Here is a 19218-nt window from a genome sequence, read left to right on the forward strand (position 1 = left end):
GAAATCAATTATCTTTATCCATTTATCCCTAACAATGTGCAGTAAGTCTTTGCCGATCTAAGGTGGAAAGCAGCAATGGACGAAGAGATGAAATGCTCAAAGAAGAATGAGACATGGGAGATCGTTGAATTTCCACCAGGTAAAAACCTTGTAGGGTGCCAATGAGTATACATGATGAAATATAATTCTGATAGTCGATCGATAGATACAAAGTAAGGCTTGTGGCAATGGGATACACCCAGACATATACAATTGTTTATGGTGAGACATTTGCTCCGTTAGCGAAGCTTAACACTGTTGGAGTTCTCTTGTCACTGGCTGCAAATTTCGACTGGCCATTGCACTAGTTTGGTGTGAAAAATGCATTTATGCATGAAGAATTAACTAAAGAAGTGTACATGGAGCTCCCTCCAGGTTCGAACAGGTCGGCCAAACATTGGAATAAAGTATGTCGATTGATGAAGAAATCATTGTATGGTCTCAAATAGTCACCGAATGCATGATTTGGGCAATTCACAAAGTCTATGAGAGCCTTCGGTTACAATATAATTAATTCTAATCAGACTCCATTTCTAAAGAAGAAGAAAGGTAATACTACGATACTCAATGTCTATGTGGATGATACGGTAGTAACTGGTGATGATCATGCAGAGCGACAAGCATTGCAAAGTTATTTGGCACACGAATTTGAGATCGAAGATCTTGGTCCATTGAAGTATTTCTTGAACATTGAAGTGGCCGATTCAAAGAGTAGCATCTTCATGTCACAAAGGAAGTATGAAAACAAAAGTTAAACAAAACCTTTCAACTGCCTGGAATGAAGTTCTAAATGCAAGATAATTAAGTAATTGAGAAGTGTATGAGATGGATGGTGGGGAATTCTCGAAATACCTCATTCTGGATTCATGATTGGGTTTTTTCTTTCATCTTATTGAGGAACATCTCAGTAATTTAGATTGAGATTTGAAAGTTGGTCATTTTATTTCCAATAATAACTGGAACAAAACTTTATTACTGCAGTATGTGGAAGCTGATATTGCTAATAAATTTATAGCATTCCTTTGCCAATGATTGAAAAGGAAGATTCTATATATTGGGGTCTCAATGCTAATGGTTATTTTACAGTGAAATCTGCTACTTTGATTCAAAATAGTACAGTAAAACATAACTCAAGGAATCTGATGTTAAAGAAAATGTGGAAACTAAATATCCTCGTAAGTTAATGATTTTTAGTTGGCTTCTGATCCATATTAATAGGATTTGTGATAATTGTCCCTTCAGTAATATAGACATTGATAATCCCGTGAGTCTTTTGGATTGGTTAAACACTCTTGGTAGTTCGGATAAAAAGAATTTGCCTCAATTAAGTATGGCCCTTATTGTTTGCTGGCAATTCTGGAGGAAAAGGAACCAGGTGGTGTATAGAAATGGAAAAATATTACCAAACACGGTGTTTACGTAAGCTTCAAAATATGGGTAAGGATCATCTTAAAGCAAATAGTACTAGTAAGAAAACTGCTAAAATAAAACGATGTATTAGACAGGAGCCGCCTCAAAGTGGGCTCTTGAAAATTAATTTTGATGGTTCAGTCGTGGAGTCCAAGGCTGCAGCTGGTTTTATAATTAGGAATGAAGATGGAACCTTGATTATTGCTGGTTGTCGTTGTCCGGGGGAAAATATGATTTCTGCCGCTGTGGGGACTGCTTTGAAGGATGCTTTTTGGATGGCAAAGATAAGAAGCTTTAAGGTCTGTGGCGATTAAGAACCATTATCAAAGATATTAAGTGCTTGGAAACTTCTTTTGACATCATTTTTAAGTACATGTTTTTAGAGAAGCAAATTTCATGGCAAATGCGGTTATTAGTACTGGTTCTCGGTTCAATGATTTTCATGTTTGGAATAGATCTTTGGCCTTTGTTGCGAAAAAAACTTATTTATTTGATTGTATTAAGACTAAATGTAACCCTGTTCATTCTATTTAATGAAGTATCTCTTTTTTCATAACCGATGCAGGACAAGAGCATACTAAAGGATCAAACATGCTCTGATACTTGGTTGAAAAATTAGAGTACGACAATGAACAAATGAAAAAACAAAATACAAAATGAATAGATTACTCAATTAACTAAACAGAATAGAACATTACAAATTTACCAATACAACTACATAATCCGTGAAAGCTGAATGGGGACTAACTTCTTTTTCCTTGAACATTGCTCTAGCCTATTTACTTAACTCTAGCAAAGCTAATATCTTCTTTTTCCTTGAACCATACCCAATGATTCTCCTTGTAGATAAAGTTGAGATGTCACTGAAGCAGACATCCAAAACACTGTTACTTTAAAAATTTCCTTGGATAGGGTTATCGTGAATCCAATTAAAACCCAGCAACAGCAATTTAAAATCTGTTATCTTGCACTTTCACCTTCGTCGTCCTCCTCCTCCTCTTTATTTATTTCATTTTCTTCTGAAGCACAAAATTGTCCCCTTTTTTTTTTTTTGTTTTTTTTTTTTTTTCATCACGTGATTGCAGTGGTGGACTTAATCAGAACTTGGACGTGATAGTCAGCAGTGTGAAGATATTTAGGCATTGAAAATTGTCTGCAGATAAGGCTGAGCCTTTTATTAATCGCAATGACAAGAACAGCATGCAGGCCTAATTACTTTTCCACCCAAGGATAAGCCTACAATATTATCACATCCAATCAGAATTGGAGTTCAGGGATAAGCATAAGCTGTGGGAACCTTTGTAGGACAATGACCAGTTTGGTATTAATTTCAATCATAAATCTTTGGATAATATTATCGGCAGTTCCTATTTCGGGGGGAAAATACAGACCTTCCCCATTGGAATTTTCTCAATTACATATCTTTATTCCCCACTCATCTAATTCTTGTAACTTTACTACATTCCAACAGATCTCGTTATTTTTATTTATTTTATAAAAATAATATTCTGCTTTAAATTAAATTTAAATTATTATAAAGGGTTTAATTCTTCAATGCATAGGTAGCACCCGCGCGCTTTAGCCCATGTAAGTATGTTCAAGTATGATATTTATGTTAAATGTGCTATTTTTACCAATTCCAAATAAGAATAGGACTAAAATTAAAAATCAGCATATGAAACAAAGATTCAAATGGTACGATCCCTCTATCACCCTCAAAAGGTTAGCATGGAAAATGGCTCTCATAATATCTTAAAAAAAATGTTACTGCAATATCTTAGTGAATATGGCGTTGAGCTTTTACTCATGTCCAAGTTCAAAACTCCTTATTGTCATAGTTTCGAACCCTCATCTCTTATTAATTATATATATATATATATATATATATATACATATTTATATAGACCATTTATGCAAAGGGATCCCCATTTTTTTCAAAAAAAAGGGGATTAGTTGTGGGCCCACTCCACATCGAACTTTAACGATCCGAACCGTCTATTTTGTAAGTCTCGATTTATAGATCATCCTTACAAAAATTCAATTCAATCCGAAACCATTTGCCTATTTAATTATCAAGATAAAATTTCATTGTTTCTTATATAACAAAGTATTCATTAATTTCTTTGAACTCAATTAGATGTCTTTAACATTTCCGATTTGGCTAATATTTTGTAAGGATGATCTATAAGGTGCAACTTGAAAAATAGATGGTTCGAATCGTTAAAGTTCGATGTGTCTTGGACTCTACAACTAATCTCTATTTTTATAAAAAAAAAAAAAAATTGAAGATTCCTTCTCTTAAAAGTTTCCAATACATATATATTCCAACACACCCTCACTGCCAATATCTTGTAATTTCTCATTTTATCTAGTCATCCATATTTGTCTAAAATTATAGTTAGAAAGTAATTTAAACAATAAATTCTGCATGATTGACTTTTGATATCTATAGGTTATTCTTGATTGGACGAATAGAACTTTTAATTAAACATCCCAAGTTATAACATCATATTTCTCAACCAAGAAATCAAATAATACCCTAATTTACTTTCTAATTCCCCTATGATGAAGTGAAAGAATGGGAATGCTTGTTGGTATTGTGGGAATGCTTGCTGGTGTTGGTGGGACTAGTCTGAGAAGAAATCCTCTCAAGATCTCTTCCACTAAGGCTACCGAATCAAATGATCCGAACCTTTCAAATTTCATCCAACGGCCCACCTATTTTCACCCCTTAAAAGCTATAATAATTTTTGACCGTTGGATGAAATTTGAAAAGCCTGGATCACTTGATCCAGTGGCCTTGATGGAAGAGATCCGGAAAGAATATCTCCTCGGACTAGTCCCTAGTGGCAATTTATACAGGGCCACATTCTTGGACTAGTCCTTAGTGACAATTTATATAAGGCCACAATTTCCCAGGATAAGTAGACATTTGGACTTGATGAGTAGGCAGATCGTTTTGCACCGTAGATTTAAAAGACAAATTTTTGCTCAACCACTGCCTACCCTTGATTAGGACTTGAGCATAAACCTTACTTTAAAAAAATATATATTTCTTTATGATATGATCAGCCTTATTTTCCTCTTCCATTGACTTCGGGTACCTTTCAAATTCCTAACAGATCACTTGGTGATGGTTATGTGCAAGATACTTCCAGCCTTGTGGATGTGTGGATGTCTGAATCGTGTGACCCATATTATATGAACTAGTTCTTGGGGGACCAACTTGAAACGTCAATGTACTACATATTCATATGGAATATATGATCAAATTGTTTGAGGTGACCAAAGTTATGGTAGCATCTAATTTGCCACTCTCATTTATAATGCATCTATTTTGATGATGCTAATGTCACATTGGGAAACATGAGCTTTTTACCATTATTCCCTTACAGTTCAAGATTCGTAGGGGAGAAATTCTATGGGCTCCTTCTTATCAATTAAACATAATATCAAGTTAATAATGAATACAACTAGGTGATTAAGACCGGTTTTATAGGAGAAACTTTGGATAAGTTAGGTTTGTTACATGTGGCAGCTCACTCATAAATATGAGAGTTCGAATGAAATTTACAATTCTATTAGTAAGTATGTCGTTGTATGAAACAACTTAGCCTAAATTTTCTCTACAAGACAACTTCTATCAACTTTTTATACTATTTTGCCCATTCGCATGGATAATTAGCACAATAATTAACACCATCGAGACAATTTTAATATAATATAGTATAATGAGGTCTATTCTTCATCACGGTTGAACTCTACATAGAGATGAATAAAAGTTGCCCTAAACAGTAAACCAGCCCATTTGTTCCTAAAAACATAAACGAACACGGCACAATACACACATAGATGGAAAACCATTCTTAATCAGACAAATAATCACAATAATAATAAATTAAGAATTAATGGCAGTGCATTATCACTTCGGTTATTTTATTTGTATGTATAGCAAAAGGCAAACAAAAAAAAGTGATTAAAGGTTAATCATCCGACTAGGACAGAGGAAACAAGGGTTTAAATATGCAGATGTATTCATTCCAGGGTGTATGGAAACTGAAAGTATTGTCTTAGGCAATTGGGGCCTAATGCCCGTCTGGATGTTGTGCCGTTTGTTTGACGAGGAAATCTATGAACTCAAGTTTAAACTACATAATGCAAGATCAGCTTTATTAATTAAGATGTAATAAAATACGAGCAAGTGTGGGTGGGAGAGATTTTGACTGATGCGAAGTTTATTGCATTATTTAAAGTTTGCCTGGAGGATGACCTAAGGTGTTTAAGAATCAAGCTCGGCTCTAGCTAGCTCAAATGATCAAGTTGAGCTCAAAGCAACCCAAGTGTATTGAGAGTTCAATCATGAAATTTTGGTAGTTTGGAAATAGTGAAATCCTAAGTGCATGATGTGAACTAACATAAGTTGATATATACACACGTGTTGAAAATACATTCTGTTTATTTTATTTTAGATAATGTCATAATGATATCCATATTTTAATGATATGCTCACAATTCATTATGTTCTATAACAAAATTAATAATAGAAAGAAGCGTGAATGACCACAATATATAATTTCTAAAATAGACTGCAGGTTGGAATTCCACTAATAGGGCAACTCAAACAATTGTATGCAAGATTAAGGGTCCATAATATTTTCTTTATTTTCTCATATAAGAATTAGATGGAACCCATAATAATAATATTGTGTTTGTAAGAATATTCATGTAGGTGTTGATTGTCAGAGAGGTGGTGATCGAGTGAGAAGAATAGTGTTTCCCCTTAATACTAATGTATTATAAAAATGAGTTGTTAATGTGGAAATCAAGGCACTTTGTGAGCATATAATTGAAAGCTATGGTATTATGACGAATGTCTTAATAAGCTTAAGCCTTTACCTTAAAAATGGATGCGTTACCAAGGACGAGTATAGTGACTATTTTTGGTAGTCTGATAAATTTAAGGCATAAAGAAACTTCAAGAGCAGGGTTCCATCCATGTTGCTCTGTCTCCCTTCCCCCAAAACGGCATCTCATTTCTCGTTGGGCATTTTCTTGCGATATAGAATGTGCTATTCAATCAACATTAAGGACCCATCCAACAAGACAAGGTTTCAAGCAGGACAGACAGACTTGAACGAGGTTTCTGCAACATTGTTCTTAACAACTTGGTGGATACTCTTGCAGAAATTGTGGGAGATAAATGGTAGTGAAGTTGCTTTCTTTGAAGATGCTTTGTTCATGGGTTGGATTTAGAATGTCAACCCAAAAGCAATAGCAGGGTCTGAGTTGGGGCGTTTTATTGGCCCAAAGATATTCAACCTTAGTCCACATGACCATCTCTAAATTGGAGTTTGTTTGCTTCCAATAAAACTTCATAGACGAACCAGCGAACCGTAACTAATTACACCAGTAGTCGCTTAATCATCACAAAAAGTGTTGGTAGTATTAGCGGTAAAATCTTTTATTATGTATTTGATTTTATCAATAATGATCTTTTGCTTTTGTTTTCTTAATTTTTATACGAGGCTTTTTACATTTTTCAACAACTCCTGTAGCTCTTTCATGTTAAATGTATGAGTCAACAATTTGATGTTGGAAGCCAAAAAACTCCAAGAGATTTAAACTTCGGTGAATTGCTTGTTATGTTTTAAAATTGGTGAGATTTTGAAGATTTTAAGAAGGCAGCTTTTGTTTTCACAACTCACCTAATCTGACTCGTATACTTTCTTGAATGAAAAACTTAACTTATGATTCATTTTAATTTTGGTTCACTTCACGAGTCAAATTTCCTTTTCACTTGGTACTAATGAAATATTCAATAGTTCAAGCTCACAAAAGAACCATGTAGAGAGCTCAAAAACTTTCTACGTTCATACCAAATTTCGTTTTTATTTACTCCAGCCTTAGTAAAAAGTGACATCTGCCCCTTTCCCAATTCAAAGAAAGTTGGTATGAAACTGGCACCCATTATACGTAATACAAATTACCTACCTCTATCATACAACAAATGGAAGCTACTCGTGAAAGAGATGGATAATAAACATAGAAATATACAATATGTTTATGATAGAGGTAGGTCATACAAGAAATCCTGTGATACATGTACATTAGTATCGTTAAATTTTTTATTGTGACGGGAACACGAGTGGTACACCATGTGTTTTTATGTAAGTGGTGGAAAATTTTATTTTTTAAGTTATTAACTTTTTAACACATATATCCCACCATTTATATAGTGACACATGGTATACCACATTGTATGCCAAAATCTCTCGACTAGTATAGGCCATGAAATCAATTAATTTGGGTGGAAATGCAACTCAAATGAAGATTCAACTTTGACCATGAAACCAGCTAATTTGAACAGAATAAGCAATTTAATGAAAAAAGCCAACAAATCCATTCTTCGATAAAAATCAATCAAATTTCAAATACAGTGCAAATTTCAAATACAGTGGAAGGCTAAAAGGAGAAGAAGAAAACAGAAAAATAATACTGTGAGGTAGAAAGGACACAAAGAAGAAAAGGATTAGCAAGGTAAATATTAAATCCCAACTAGGAAAAGGGTTTTATATAATAAGAAGCTAAGTAAATACAAATAACTGTTATATAAAGAACTGCTATGTAAAGTCGTTCTTCTCTTCAAATTTCATATATAATATGTAAATTGGTTCGTATATGGGAATCAAGAAAGATTAATTAAAGCCTTGGATGTTTCAATGCGATGCTAGAATTCAAGATCGAATGTGGATTTCTTGAGGTACGCAGGACGAAAATGGAGTTATTTTACTTGCAATCTAATTAAAATAAAAAGGCGGAGTGTAAATTTGAAAACTGGTAAGTCACGGTATAAAAGTTAGTTATTGCTGTTATATCTGAAAAGTCGATTTTTTTTACTGAGGTGTCAAAAGTAGGGGTGGGCAAACGGGCTCTGGGCCCGCGGGTAGGGGCGGGTATTAGCGGTTCAGGGCGGATCCATATTATTTTATAAACAATACGGGGCGGGGCGGGTAGGGTCTAAGTGAACAGAGGGGCGAGCCGGATCCAATTTTCTGAAGTCATGGGCCCCTAGTCCGAACCGTATCCAATAAACCTCACACTCTCAAATCTCACACACACACACACACACACACACTCTCTCAAATCTCACACACATCACATCTTTCTCGAAGACTCTCCTTGACGTCCTCCCTCTCGATCTTTCTCTCCCAGAGTCCAGACTGACTCTTATCCCTCTCGATTTTGCTTGATTTCAGGCCATTGATGGTAGCAGCGACGGAGGATGTAGCGGCAGAGGATGCAACGGCGGATGATGCAGTGCAGGCTGTTAGGGTTTCCATACTCCATACTTTTGTTGTTGGGTTTGTAAATGTGTGTTGTTTGTAATAAAAAAGCAGCCCACTGTCAGACCCAACAAAAAAACCAAAAAAAAAAAAAAAAAGAATTGGACTCGTGGACCCGTCCCGAACCGGCCCGTTTGAAACGGGCCGGGTTAGGTTCGGTTCCTAAACTCAAAATCCTCCTACCCGGCCCGTTACATTTTAAAACGGGTAGGTCCGGTTCCTTCAAATTTGGGCCTGGCCCGGCCTATGCCCAACCTTAGTCAAATGTAACTTTGGTTTGGTAAGTTAGCTTTGAACCCTATATATATTTAGTAATGCTAAGGTGACTAAATTTACTAAATTTGGTAAACCAAATGACATCAAAGTTGATAATTAAATTATTATTAAAGTGTTGATTAACGTGTTTAATTCTGATTAGTAATACATTATTTAGTTTGCAAATTTAGTCACCTTAACATTACCGATGCCACTTAGTAACTACAGTATAGTGTCATTCATCTTTACTTGTAAGGGAGATGTCTTATATTTGATTCTCGCCAAAGGCGAATTTGAACCATATTATTGCTAGCCTATTGTGAGGCTTAGCTAAGTGCTCCACGCTCTTAGGATAAATAATATTGTTTGTTTGGAAAAAAAAATTACCCATACATTATATACCAGTTGTTGACAGTAATACCTGGACAGCTCAACAATGCCAGATCATCAATGCCAGCTCAGCAATTAGATTGTTGACAGTTAGTTGGTTAAGTTTGTTAGAATTAGTGTGCCAACTTATCTTGTATCGCAAGCTATTATAGGCTATATAATTTGTGCTTACTTCATTGTGTATCATTAAGCCTCATTTCAATACAATAGCTTTCTCTTGAAGATTCAATCTTTCTCTCTTTGTGTTCTTAACATTAATTTCTTCACAGTCATACATTCATATTTCTCATATCTGTGGATATGTTAATATGGTATCATCGCCATGTACGATCTATGGTGGCTATCGTCTTCCGCTACTGCCGTTTTTGACAAGAGGCGTCTTCCATTACTGAAAGCTTTAAGATTGGGGTGTTCGCAGATCTTGGAGTTCGTGATTCCTACAAATTTCAAGTTTTTCTGCATCATGGTTCTATGCTCTCTAAGTGTTTGTGTAAATGATTCGTTGGGGTTTATTCGATATTAGTATGTTGCTTTTTGCGAAAGGTACCAAGGCCGATGCCATCTTTCTGCGATCTTGATTAGGGGTTGTATGGACGAAGCCAATACCTCTTTAGAATCTTGCTTATTCCTCCACAAAGGCCGATAGCCGAAGTGAAATATTTCAGAAGTTGTTTGTTCCTCCACAAAGGCCGATAGCCGGAGTGAAATTCTTGTTCAAAGATCTTGATAAAATTATTGTATTGTTGATTTCTTGCTTGTTATAATGGCTGAATCGAATGTTAAGATTGAGGGTTTGTTAGGGATGTTGACAGTTAAACTACAAGATGATAATTTTGTGAAATGGAGTTATCAATTCTCATCAATACTAAGGGGATATGATTTGTTTGACTTTTTCACTAGGGAATCACCATGGCCACCCAAGTTTGTGTTGAATATAGAAACTGGTGTTACAAAGGAGATAACAACTGCTTACAAAGAATGAGTAAGGAAAGATCTTGCTTTATTACGTTTACTCATTGTTATTCTCTTGGATGATGCTATGGGACATATGATAGGTTACAAATCCTTTCATGAAGCTTGGAAATGCTTGCAAGAATGTTTTGCATCAGTCTCAATTGTTCGAGTAAATCAACTCAAGACTTAATTGTATACTGCACAAAAAGGTGGGGAATCCGTGGACAAGTTCTTGATGAGATTGAAAGGCATAAGGGATCAATTGGTGTTTGCAGAAGAAAAGATTACTGATAATGATCTTATGATTGCTGTTTTATCTGGTTTACCTGCTGATTTTGAGATGATTAGGATTGCGATCTTGGCAAGAGACACTGTTATGTCTTTAAAAGATTTTAGAGCTCAGTTGTTGGTTGCTGAAGGAAGTATTGAATCAAGAATGCATTATCTGTCTAATTCAATGTCTGCATTATATGTCCAAGGAGAAGGGTCCAATTCACAATGATTTCAAGGATATGAACATGGTGAAAGTTCAAATACTCAAAGATCTCAAGATGGTTTCAATGGTGATCAATCTAGTACTAATTTTCAGGGAGGAATTGGCTTCTCGGGTAATGGAAATGGGAATGACAATAATAACAGATCTTTTCAAGGACAACAAATAGGCAATTTTAATAATAGGAGATTTGGAAATGGAAATGGTAATTCAAAGTTTTCCTTAAGGTTTAATAACAGAATTGGTAACAACAATTACTCTGGAAATGGCAAAAGTGTTCAGTTTCGAAGTAATGGATCCGCAAGTAATGATTCTAATGGTTCATTTGCTGGAAATGGATCAACCAAGACAAATTGGAATGGTAATACTACTTCTAAGTATTCTATCTCACTTGAGTGTCAAATATGCTCAAGAAGAGGGCACACTGCATCTAATTGCTACTATAGGGTTGAAAATGGAAATAAACAGGCTTCTATTTGTCAAATCTGTGGAAAAATGGGTCACATAGCCCTTGAATGTTATCACAGAAACAATTTAGCATATCAGGGTGCTCTACCACCGCCCTCTCTTGCTGCTATGACTGCTCAAACCAATGCATCTACAAATGAAGTTTCTACTGCAGCTTTTACAAATGATCATGGTATTGGTTTTACCACAGAAGAAAATTGGATACTGGATTCAGGTGCAACTTATCATATGACTGCAAACCTAAATAATCTCAATCATATCGGTCCTTATAATGGTGATGCAAAGATCACTATTAGGAATTGTACAGGTTTAGCAGTAACTCATATTGGTTCCATTGTTTCTCAATGTTTGCCAAGTTCTATGCTTTTGTACAAGACCAGTTTAATGCAACAATTAAGTGTTTGCAATTTTTGGAGGAGGATAGTTTACAAGTAAAACTTTTATTGATTTTTTGGGAAATAAAGGAATTAATCACATGATTTCATGCCCTTATACTCCTCAACAAAATGGATTTGCTGAGAGGAAGCATATGCATGTAATTGAAACAGCAGTGACACTTATGACAGAAGCAAATATGCCAGCTTAGTTTTGGTTTCATGCACGCTCACATGCTGCATTTCTCATCAACAAAATGCCATGTAGAGTATTGAATATGAAATCACCTTACCAATTGTTAAATGGACAAGAACCTGAGATTCAATATTTGAAGATATTTGGCACAACTGTGTACCCATTTATGAGACCATATAATGAAAACAAATTACAACCTAGGATAGCTCAATGTTTGTTTTTAGGATATGTGATGAGATATATGGGAGTATCATGTTACAATATAAGTTCTGGAAAGTTAGTTATTTCTAGACATGTAGTGCATGATGAAGAGGTGTTCCCTTATAGAATTAAACAGTCTTCAGGATCACAGCAGTGTACATCTTCACATCAACAAAACTCAAGGCCTATTATGATACAATTACCAAAAGCTATAACAAGTTCATCATCAACACATTAAGACAGAGAGTATGTCAGCTACAAAGATTAATTCATACTCAGATTTGTCTAATTCATCAGACTCTCAATTTCTAGTGATTCAAGGTCTCAGTTTTCAGGTTCATCAGCACCTCAGAATTCTGAACTTCAATCTCCCCATCACCATCACTTTGGTACATCACCTCACAGATCACCTATGTTGCCTATCCACAACAATTCATAACTAGAGGTAATTCTTCCCATCTATCCATTAATTGAATCTTCATTTGAATCAACAATTAATCCATCAAATGTACTTGACCATTTAATGGTGACAAGGTTGAAGTCTGGTATTATACAGAGGAAAAATTATGCAGCATTGGTTGCTAAATTTCCTGAGTTAGACATTTTTCAGATAACAAATGACGATCCATTTGTTGGAGGTTTTTCTTTTATCTCAGACATTGCAGATTCTTCAGAACCTTCATGTTTTCGAAAAGCTGCATCTATTTCACATTGGCAGAAGGCATTGCAAGAAAAGCATGATTCATTGAGAGTACAAAGTACTTGGTCTTTAGTGTCTGCTCCTGATAATAGGTCAATAGTTGGAAGCAAGTAGTTGTATAAGGTGAAGAAAAATCCTGGTGGTAGTATTTCCAAGTATAAAGCAATACTTGTGGCTCAAGGTTTTTCACAAGAGCATAATGTAGATTATTCAGATACTTTTAGTCCAGTTGTAAGACATATAACTATGAGAGTTATTCTTGCTTTGGCAACAATGAATCATTGGGAAATGAAACAACTTGATATTAAAAATGCATTCTTGCATGGTGATTTGCAGAAAAAAGTTTACATGAAGCAGCCTTAGGGTTTCATTGATCCAAGTCATCCAAATCATGTGTGTAAATTGTTCAAATTCTTATATGGCCTCAAATAGGCACCAAGGGCCTAGAATTCTAAATTCACTAGCTATTTGTTAGCAATGGGGTTCACTGCATCAGTCTCTGAGATCAGCTTATTCATGAAAACTGATGCCACATATATCATCATACTTTTGTTTTATGTTGATGATATAATCTTGACTGGATCAAATGTGAGTAAAATTGAAATTGTGATTCAAGAGTTGTCTACTGTGTTTGATTTGAAAGACTTGGGACAACTTACATACTTTATTGGTTTACAAATACAATACAAGTCAAATGGGGACATCTTTGTTAATCAGTCAAAGTACATAAAAGACTTGGTTCATAAGGTAGGAATGGACTCTTGAAAATCTGCTACAACTCCTTGTAAACCACACAATCAGATGATGATGACTAATGGAAAGTTACTTGAAGATCCCAGCACATATAAAAGCATTGATGGTTCATTACAATACTTAACTTTTACAAGACATGACATTGCATTTACAGTAATTCCAGTGCGTCAGTACATGAATTCTCCCACTGATATTCATTTTAGTGATGTTAAAAGAATTCTTAGATACCTTCAAGGTACATTGCAACATGGGATTGTATATTCTTCTCAGTCACAAGCTCATCTCACAACTTTTTCTGACTCTGATTGGGCAGCTGATCTTAATACTAGAAGATCGGTTATAGGTTATGCTGTATATCTTGGAAATAGCCTTATCTCTTGGCAATCGAAGAAACAGACTTCTGTGTCTAGAAGCTCTACAGAGGCTGAAATAAGGTCTTTGCAAGCACAGCTACAGACATTGCTTAGGTTAGGCAAATTTTGAAAGATTTGAATTGTTTTTTTTTTGTCTCAACCACCTGTTATTCACTATGATAATTTGTAAGTCATTGCATTAAGTTCAAATCCAGTGTTTCACTTAAGAATAAAGAACTTAGATACAAATTATCATTTTGTAAGGGAGAGAGTGCAGAAAGGTGATCTTGAGGTGATGTATATTCCTACTGAAGAACAAACTACTGATGTTCTTACAAAAGGTCTTCATAGTCTTGCCTTTATTAGACATTTTTACAATCTGAAGCCTGGAAATCCCAGCTCAGAATGAGGGGGGGAGTGTTGACAGTACCTGGACAGCTCAGCAATGCCAGATCATCAATGCCAGCTTAGCAGTTAGTTAGATTGTTAACAGTTAGTTGTTTAAGTTTGTTAGAATTGGTGTGCTAACTTATCTTATACCGCAAGCTATTGCAGGCTATATAATTTGTGCATGCTTCATTGTGTATCATTAAGTCTCATTTTAATACAATAGCTTTCTCTTGAAGATTCAATCTCTCTCTTTGTGTGTTCTTAACATTCATTTCTTCACAGTCATACATTCATATTTCTCATATATGTGGATATGTTAATAATTGAAAGAGACAAAGAGATCTATAGCTCCAAACCCACCCCCGCCCACTTACAACCGTACAAAACTCCTTCCACCACCACCAAACCTTCACATCTCTCTCTCATGCACATACACTTTCTCTCATGACATGGTCAATCAACATGTCCATGAGAAAAGGTAAACCGAGGTAAGATATGACACATTGACGCATCATTAAAATGGTTATTCAACAACATTCTAAAAGAACAAGAAATCTAGAATCGATCCACAAAAAAGTATTATATAAACATCAAAGTTTATTGATTGATAATTGATAAGATAAAAAAAAACACTCATAAAGGTCTTATTTATAATCTCTCTTAGCCCTAGGATCCTTGGGAGTCCAAATAGGATTTAAATTAAACAATTAACAAAATATCAAAACATTTTATTCCTTAATTAATCGGGAAAACATATATCATTTTCTTCATTCTCTCACTACTTTCTCTCCCTAGATTACTGTTTCATACTTTCTCTGAGTGTTATTATGATATCTAAGCCTAATTTTGATCTTCTTTTTATATCATTGTTGGCTGATTTATGTCTTTAAATTTTATCATATGTCACAACTAAGCGGTGATTTATGAACACTTCATTCTACCATCTGATCTACATCATATATATATTGGCATGTCATGTAGATATTGTTTGGGTTGATATTTAAACATTGGGCTTTGCATTAAGGAATGCCCAAAGCCGCCAAAACAAGTTGAACTTGCCCGAAGCCCAGCAATGGGGCTTGAAGAAAACTAAAGCCTTCTCATCCAAGGCATAAGCCATGTACCTATGATTGAAGTGACAAATGACAGAGACCAGCTCACTACCAGCGAAAAAACACTTTCTAGTGGCATTACAAGTAAATAGATGATGACTCATTGCCCTCCGAGAGCCATCCCCCAAGAGTGAAGCTAAAGCAGTCTGGCTAAATTGTCTATAAAAGGGGAAAGAGACATCAGAGGCAATGACACTCAAACAATCAATCAATCAATATACAAACTCTACTTCCAAGCCAGTTCGGACCCAGAAAGCTGAAACTTGTCCAGATTTAGTCCTTTTAGCTATAGCTCCCTTAGAAAAGCTATCTTTTGTCTAGTGTAAAAGCTCTACTACCTTCCTTTAGTGTTGTAGTATCGATTCCCTCATGTAAAACTTGTTTACCATCCATCTCTTTTAGCTTACAACCTCTGTAAACTAAAAGATAAGTGGCTGTAAGAAGTTTAACCTTGCCCGACAAGGTGAAATCTTGCCTGAGTCTCTTTGTTTTGTATTTCCATTTAGTAGATCTATCGCTTAATGTACTTTTTAACATGTATTCAAGTTATTTCCAACTGTTTTCTACCTAAAAGTCCATTTGCATTCAAATATGGTTAACTTAACAAACATGTTTTCACAAGGAACAAATTGTGTTCGAGGAAATGGTTAAAAGGGCCCTGAACTCCCTTCATTTTGAACATACAAGATTATAAACTAAAAGTCCTTGTTTACAAGGCAAGAAAAAGAACTTAATGCAGACTTGACCCATCTGTGACAATCCTTTGATAACAAGAAGTTTAAGTAACTTGGGGCGCAAGTAATCGACTTAAATCACATCTATTCAACATTTGTTATACTGAGATAGCAGTGGCACCCCAAGATCCTTGTTAGTTTTGATTGTGAGCCTCAAGGCCTACACCTAAGACCCTAGAAATGCACCTTTCACGACTAACTACTAATCTGTCTTGCAGCATACCCAGCAAGAACCAAGCCCGACAACCAACCAAGTATCAAACCCCCGAGCTGTGCGAGGGGAAAATCGTTGCCCCCGAACAGATATTATCTTGAATTTGTTAATGCTAGTGATGGAGTGCAGGGAGTACAACGGTATTGTGTGCATCTTGGCAAGCAAGGGTTACCTCACCTGGACAGTTTTCATAGATTCCAATACTTAGTGGATCACAACTAGGTCAGATCGTCTCCCTTTTCAGTTTTCTATCATCTGGATCTTGAATTCTATTACATAGAACATAAAATTATAAACATTTTTCATATATAGATGCATAATAGTTTCTTCAAGATACGACATGCATAATTAATTTTTAAATTATTTTGATTCCATCAAAATACCTTAGATATCAATATTGTCAACATTTCTACATATTATTTGAGACTAGAGAACAATTTTTATTTATTTAATTTTTTTTTTAAGAAAAGACTCATTAATGTCCAAACTCATATTCAAAAAACTTCATAAAACACTTGGAAGAAAAAAAAAAACACAACATAAATTATTATCTGATCACTACATGGCCAGCTAGCCACGAGCTACACTGGCAAAGACACGAATAATTTTGGCGTTCTCTTTGCCTCTAAGCAATAGATGTGAAGTTGAAATCAGCACAAGTTGTCGGTCCAGACAAGAGCGAGTTACAGAACCCAAGCCTAGACGCAGCCAAATCAAACTGCAAAAAATTTTCCTCTAACTGAAGCCCTCCGATCACAATTGAGGTCATTGGGTTACTAGGGCTCAACCCAGCATCCACAAACCCTAAACACAAAACCTCCTCGTTCACTTGCACCATTGAGTTTGCTCCCAAGAACCTCCAGTATACACTCCCACTCTGCAGCACAAAGTCGATGGTAGGCACAGCTGGCCCGACACGTGTCCTTCCGATGCGGGTTGAGTTGAAGCAAGCTCCGAAAGGTTCCACTGGTGCAACCCTAGGAATGTGAGCAGGGACTTCTTTGAGAAACAAATCCACAAACGCGATGTAGATTGTGTTCTCCAACACCGTGTAAGGGTTGACGGTGCTAATCTTTGTGCCTCCGTAGCCGTATTCTTTAATGACTAGCAAGGAAGTGTTTAACGGCACGGTCTCGTCGTTGATTTTGATGGACTTTACGTTAATGAAATAGTCTGAAGAAGCTTGGCCTTCCATGTAAGCGGGTCCGGTGGAGTAATGGTAGAGGAGCAATGGAGTGTAAACAAGCGACTCCGACAAAACGTTGTGATTCAACACATAAGGCCCGTTCCCGTAGAAAACGACACCATTTGAACTGGTTGAGGAGCTCAAGCAAAAAGCGAATTTTCTATGGAAACTAAAAGCGGAGGCGAATTAATTGGGATGGAAGCCCGATTTTAGCCCTGCCGAGACCAGCCATACCGGTGACGCCATCGGCTAGTTGTGTCAAGAATGTTTCGCCACAAACGAAAAGAAAGTTGGGGTGGGAAACTAGTCGTCCAGGTTGTGACCCATCTGTGGAGTGGAGGGCCAGGCGGTCTAGACCTAGCTGATTAAAATTGCCTCCTTACCTAATTATTGTGTTGGCTGGCATGAGGACGCAGGTATTATTGTTGCAGCCTGGTCTCACCGGAGGCGAGTTGCAGTCGTGACAAGACTTGGAGTTTGCAAGAGAGCATTGGGCGGAGTGGCAGCGGGAAGGCTTGTAGGTGGAGGAGACAAAGTCTTTCTTGCAGTCAACCCAGAATAACTCACCACCAAGATCTATGGTCAGTTTTAGGGGCACTAGAGGGGTTCTCTGCTTGAAGGTTGTGAGGTCTTGGAGAGTAGAAGCGTTTTTTTGACCGGAAGAACTAGGGCCTTGGGTCTGAATGATTTTTTATTCGTCACAAATTATATGATTTGCAAATTTGACCTAAACAATTGGTATACATAGCATTACTCACTTCACTTTATTTTTGTATAATGTTAAATGATTGTACACAAAATCAGTATGTATGTTCTTTGAACTTTCATAAACCTAATCTAGCGGCACCAATTTAGTTTATTCATTAATTTGGTCTACATAGTATTACTATGAAAACTTCATTTTAAAGAGATGACTTTTAGAGTAAAACTTTGACTGATCCTATGATTTTTTGAGACCAACTTCAACCCTTAAAGTGAAACTCAAATTTTAGGTTCTAAATCTCCCATAATTTGCTCAAATCCTTGGGGCAAATATGAGTTTTAACCCAAAACTCATTTAGGCTAGGATTCTCTTGGGTTAGTGGGCTAAGATCTACTATGATCAAATCCAACGGTAAAAAAAAAAAAAGATATAACGGTTCAAATTTAAATCCAATGGCTAAAGTATTTTTTCATAGTGTTCCACGAGTTTCATATTCATAAAATTAAATTAAGATAGTCTACATAATTTGTTTTTAAGTTACTTTAAGAAAAAAATTCTTAAAATTCTTTCTTTATTAATCTCGGGCTAAAACCTTTTGAGTTAAAATTTTTAAGTTTTAACTCAAGGATTGGAGATGGTTTGAATGGGTTTGTTATTCTTTGCCAGTATTTCTCACCTTTGGAGTAGTGTTTCAAGGTATAAAGCAAGGCTTGTAGCCCAAGGTTTTTGTAATATCCTGAAAAAATTGAAGTATATGAAATTGATATTCATAGTTATGAATATGTGGGCAAAGTAGGGAAATGAATCACTAAATGGTTAAGAATATTTCAGTGGGGAAATGTGAAATCCCGTTCCTGATTTTGAATATTAAATTAAGTATTTTGTAGTCGTATTAGTGGTTACGATGTATTTATACTTACGGCGGATATTTGTTCGATAAGTGAACAGAT

At 35.8% G+C, this 19218-nt stretch overlaps 1 protein-coding gene and 1 pseudogene across 1 annotated transcript; one reads left to right on the forward strand and one right to left on the reverse strand.

Moving 5' to 3' along the window:
• The first annotated feature begins 13300 nt into the window (after positions 1 to 13300).
• On the forward strand, positions 13301 to 14059 carry LOC137736152 (uncharacterized mitochondrial protein AtMg00810-like). The gene is made up of 2 exons (XM_068475479.1): positions 13301 to 13570; positions 13625 to 14059. Exons 1-2 carry the CDS (start codon positions 13301 to 13303, stop codon positions 14057 to 14059), a joined length of 705 nt encoding a protein of 234 aa, XP_068331580.1.
• A 2945-nt stretch (positions 14060 to 17004) lies between these two features.
• Positions 17005 to 18255, reverse strand: LOC137736540 (probable aspartic proteinase GIP2; annotated as a pseudogene).
• Positions 18256 to 19218: the final 963 nt, after the last annotated feature.

The sequence above is a fragment of the Pyrus communis genome, chromosome 6 (genome assembly GCF_963583255.1).
Source record: "Pyrus communis chromosome 6, drPyrComm1.1, whole genome shotgun sequence".
NCBI lineage: Eukaryota > Viridiplantae > Streptophyta > Magnoliopsida > Rosales > Rosaceae > Pyrus > Pyrus communis.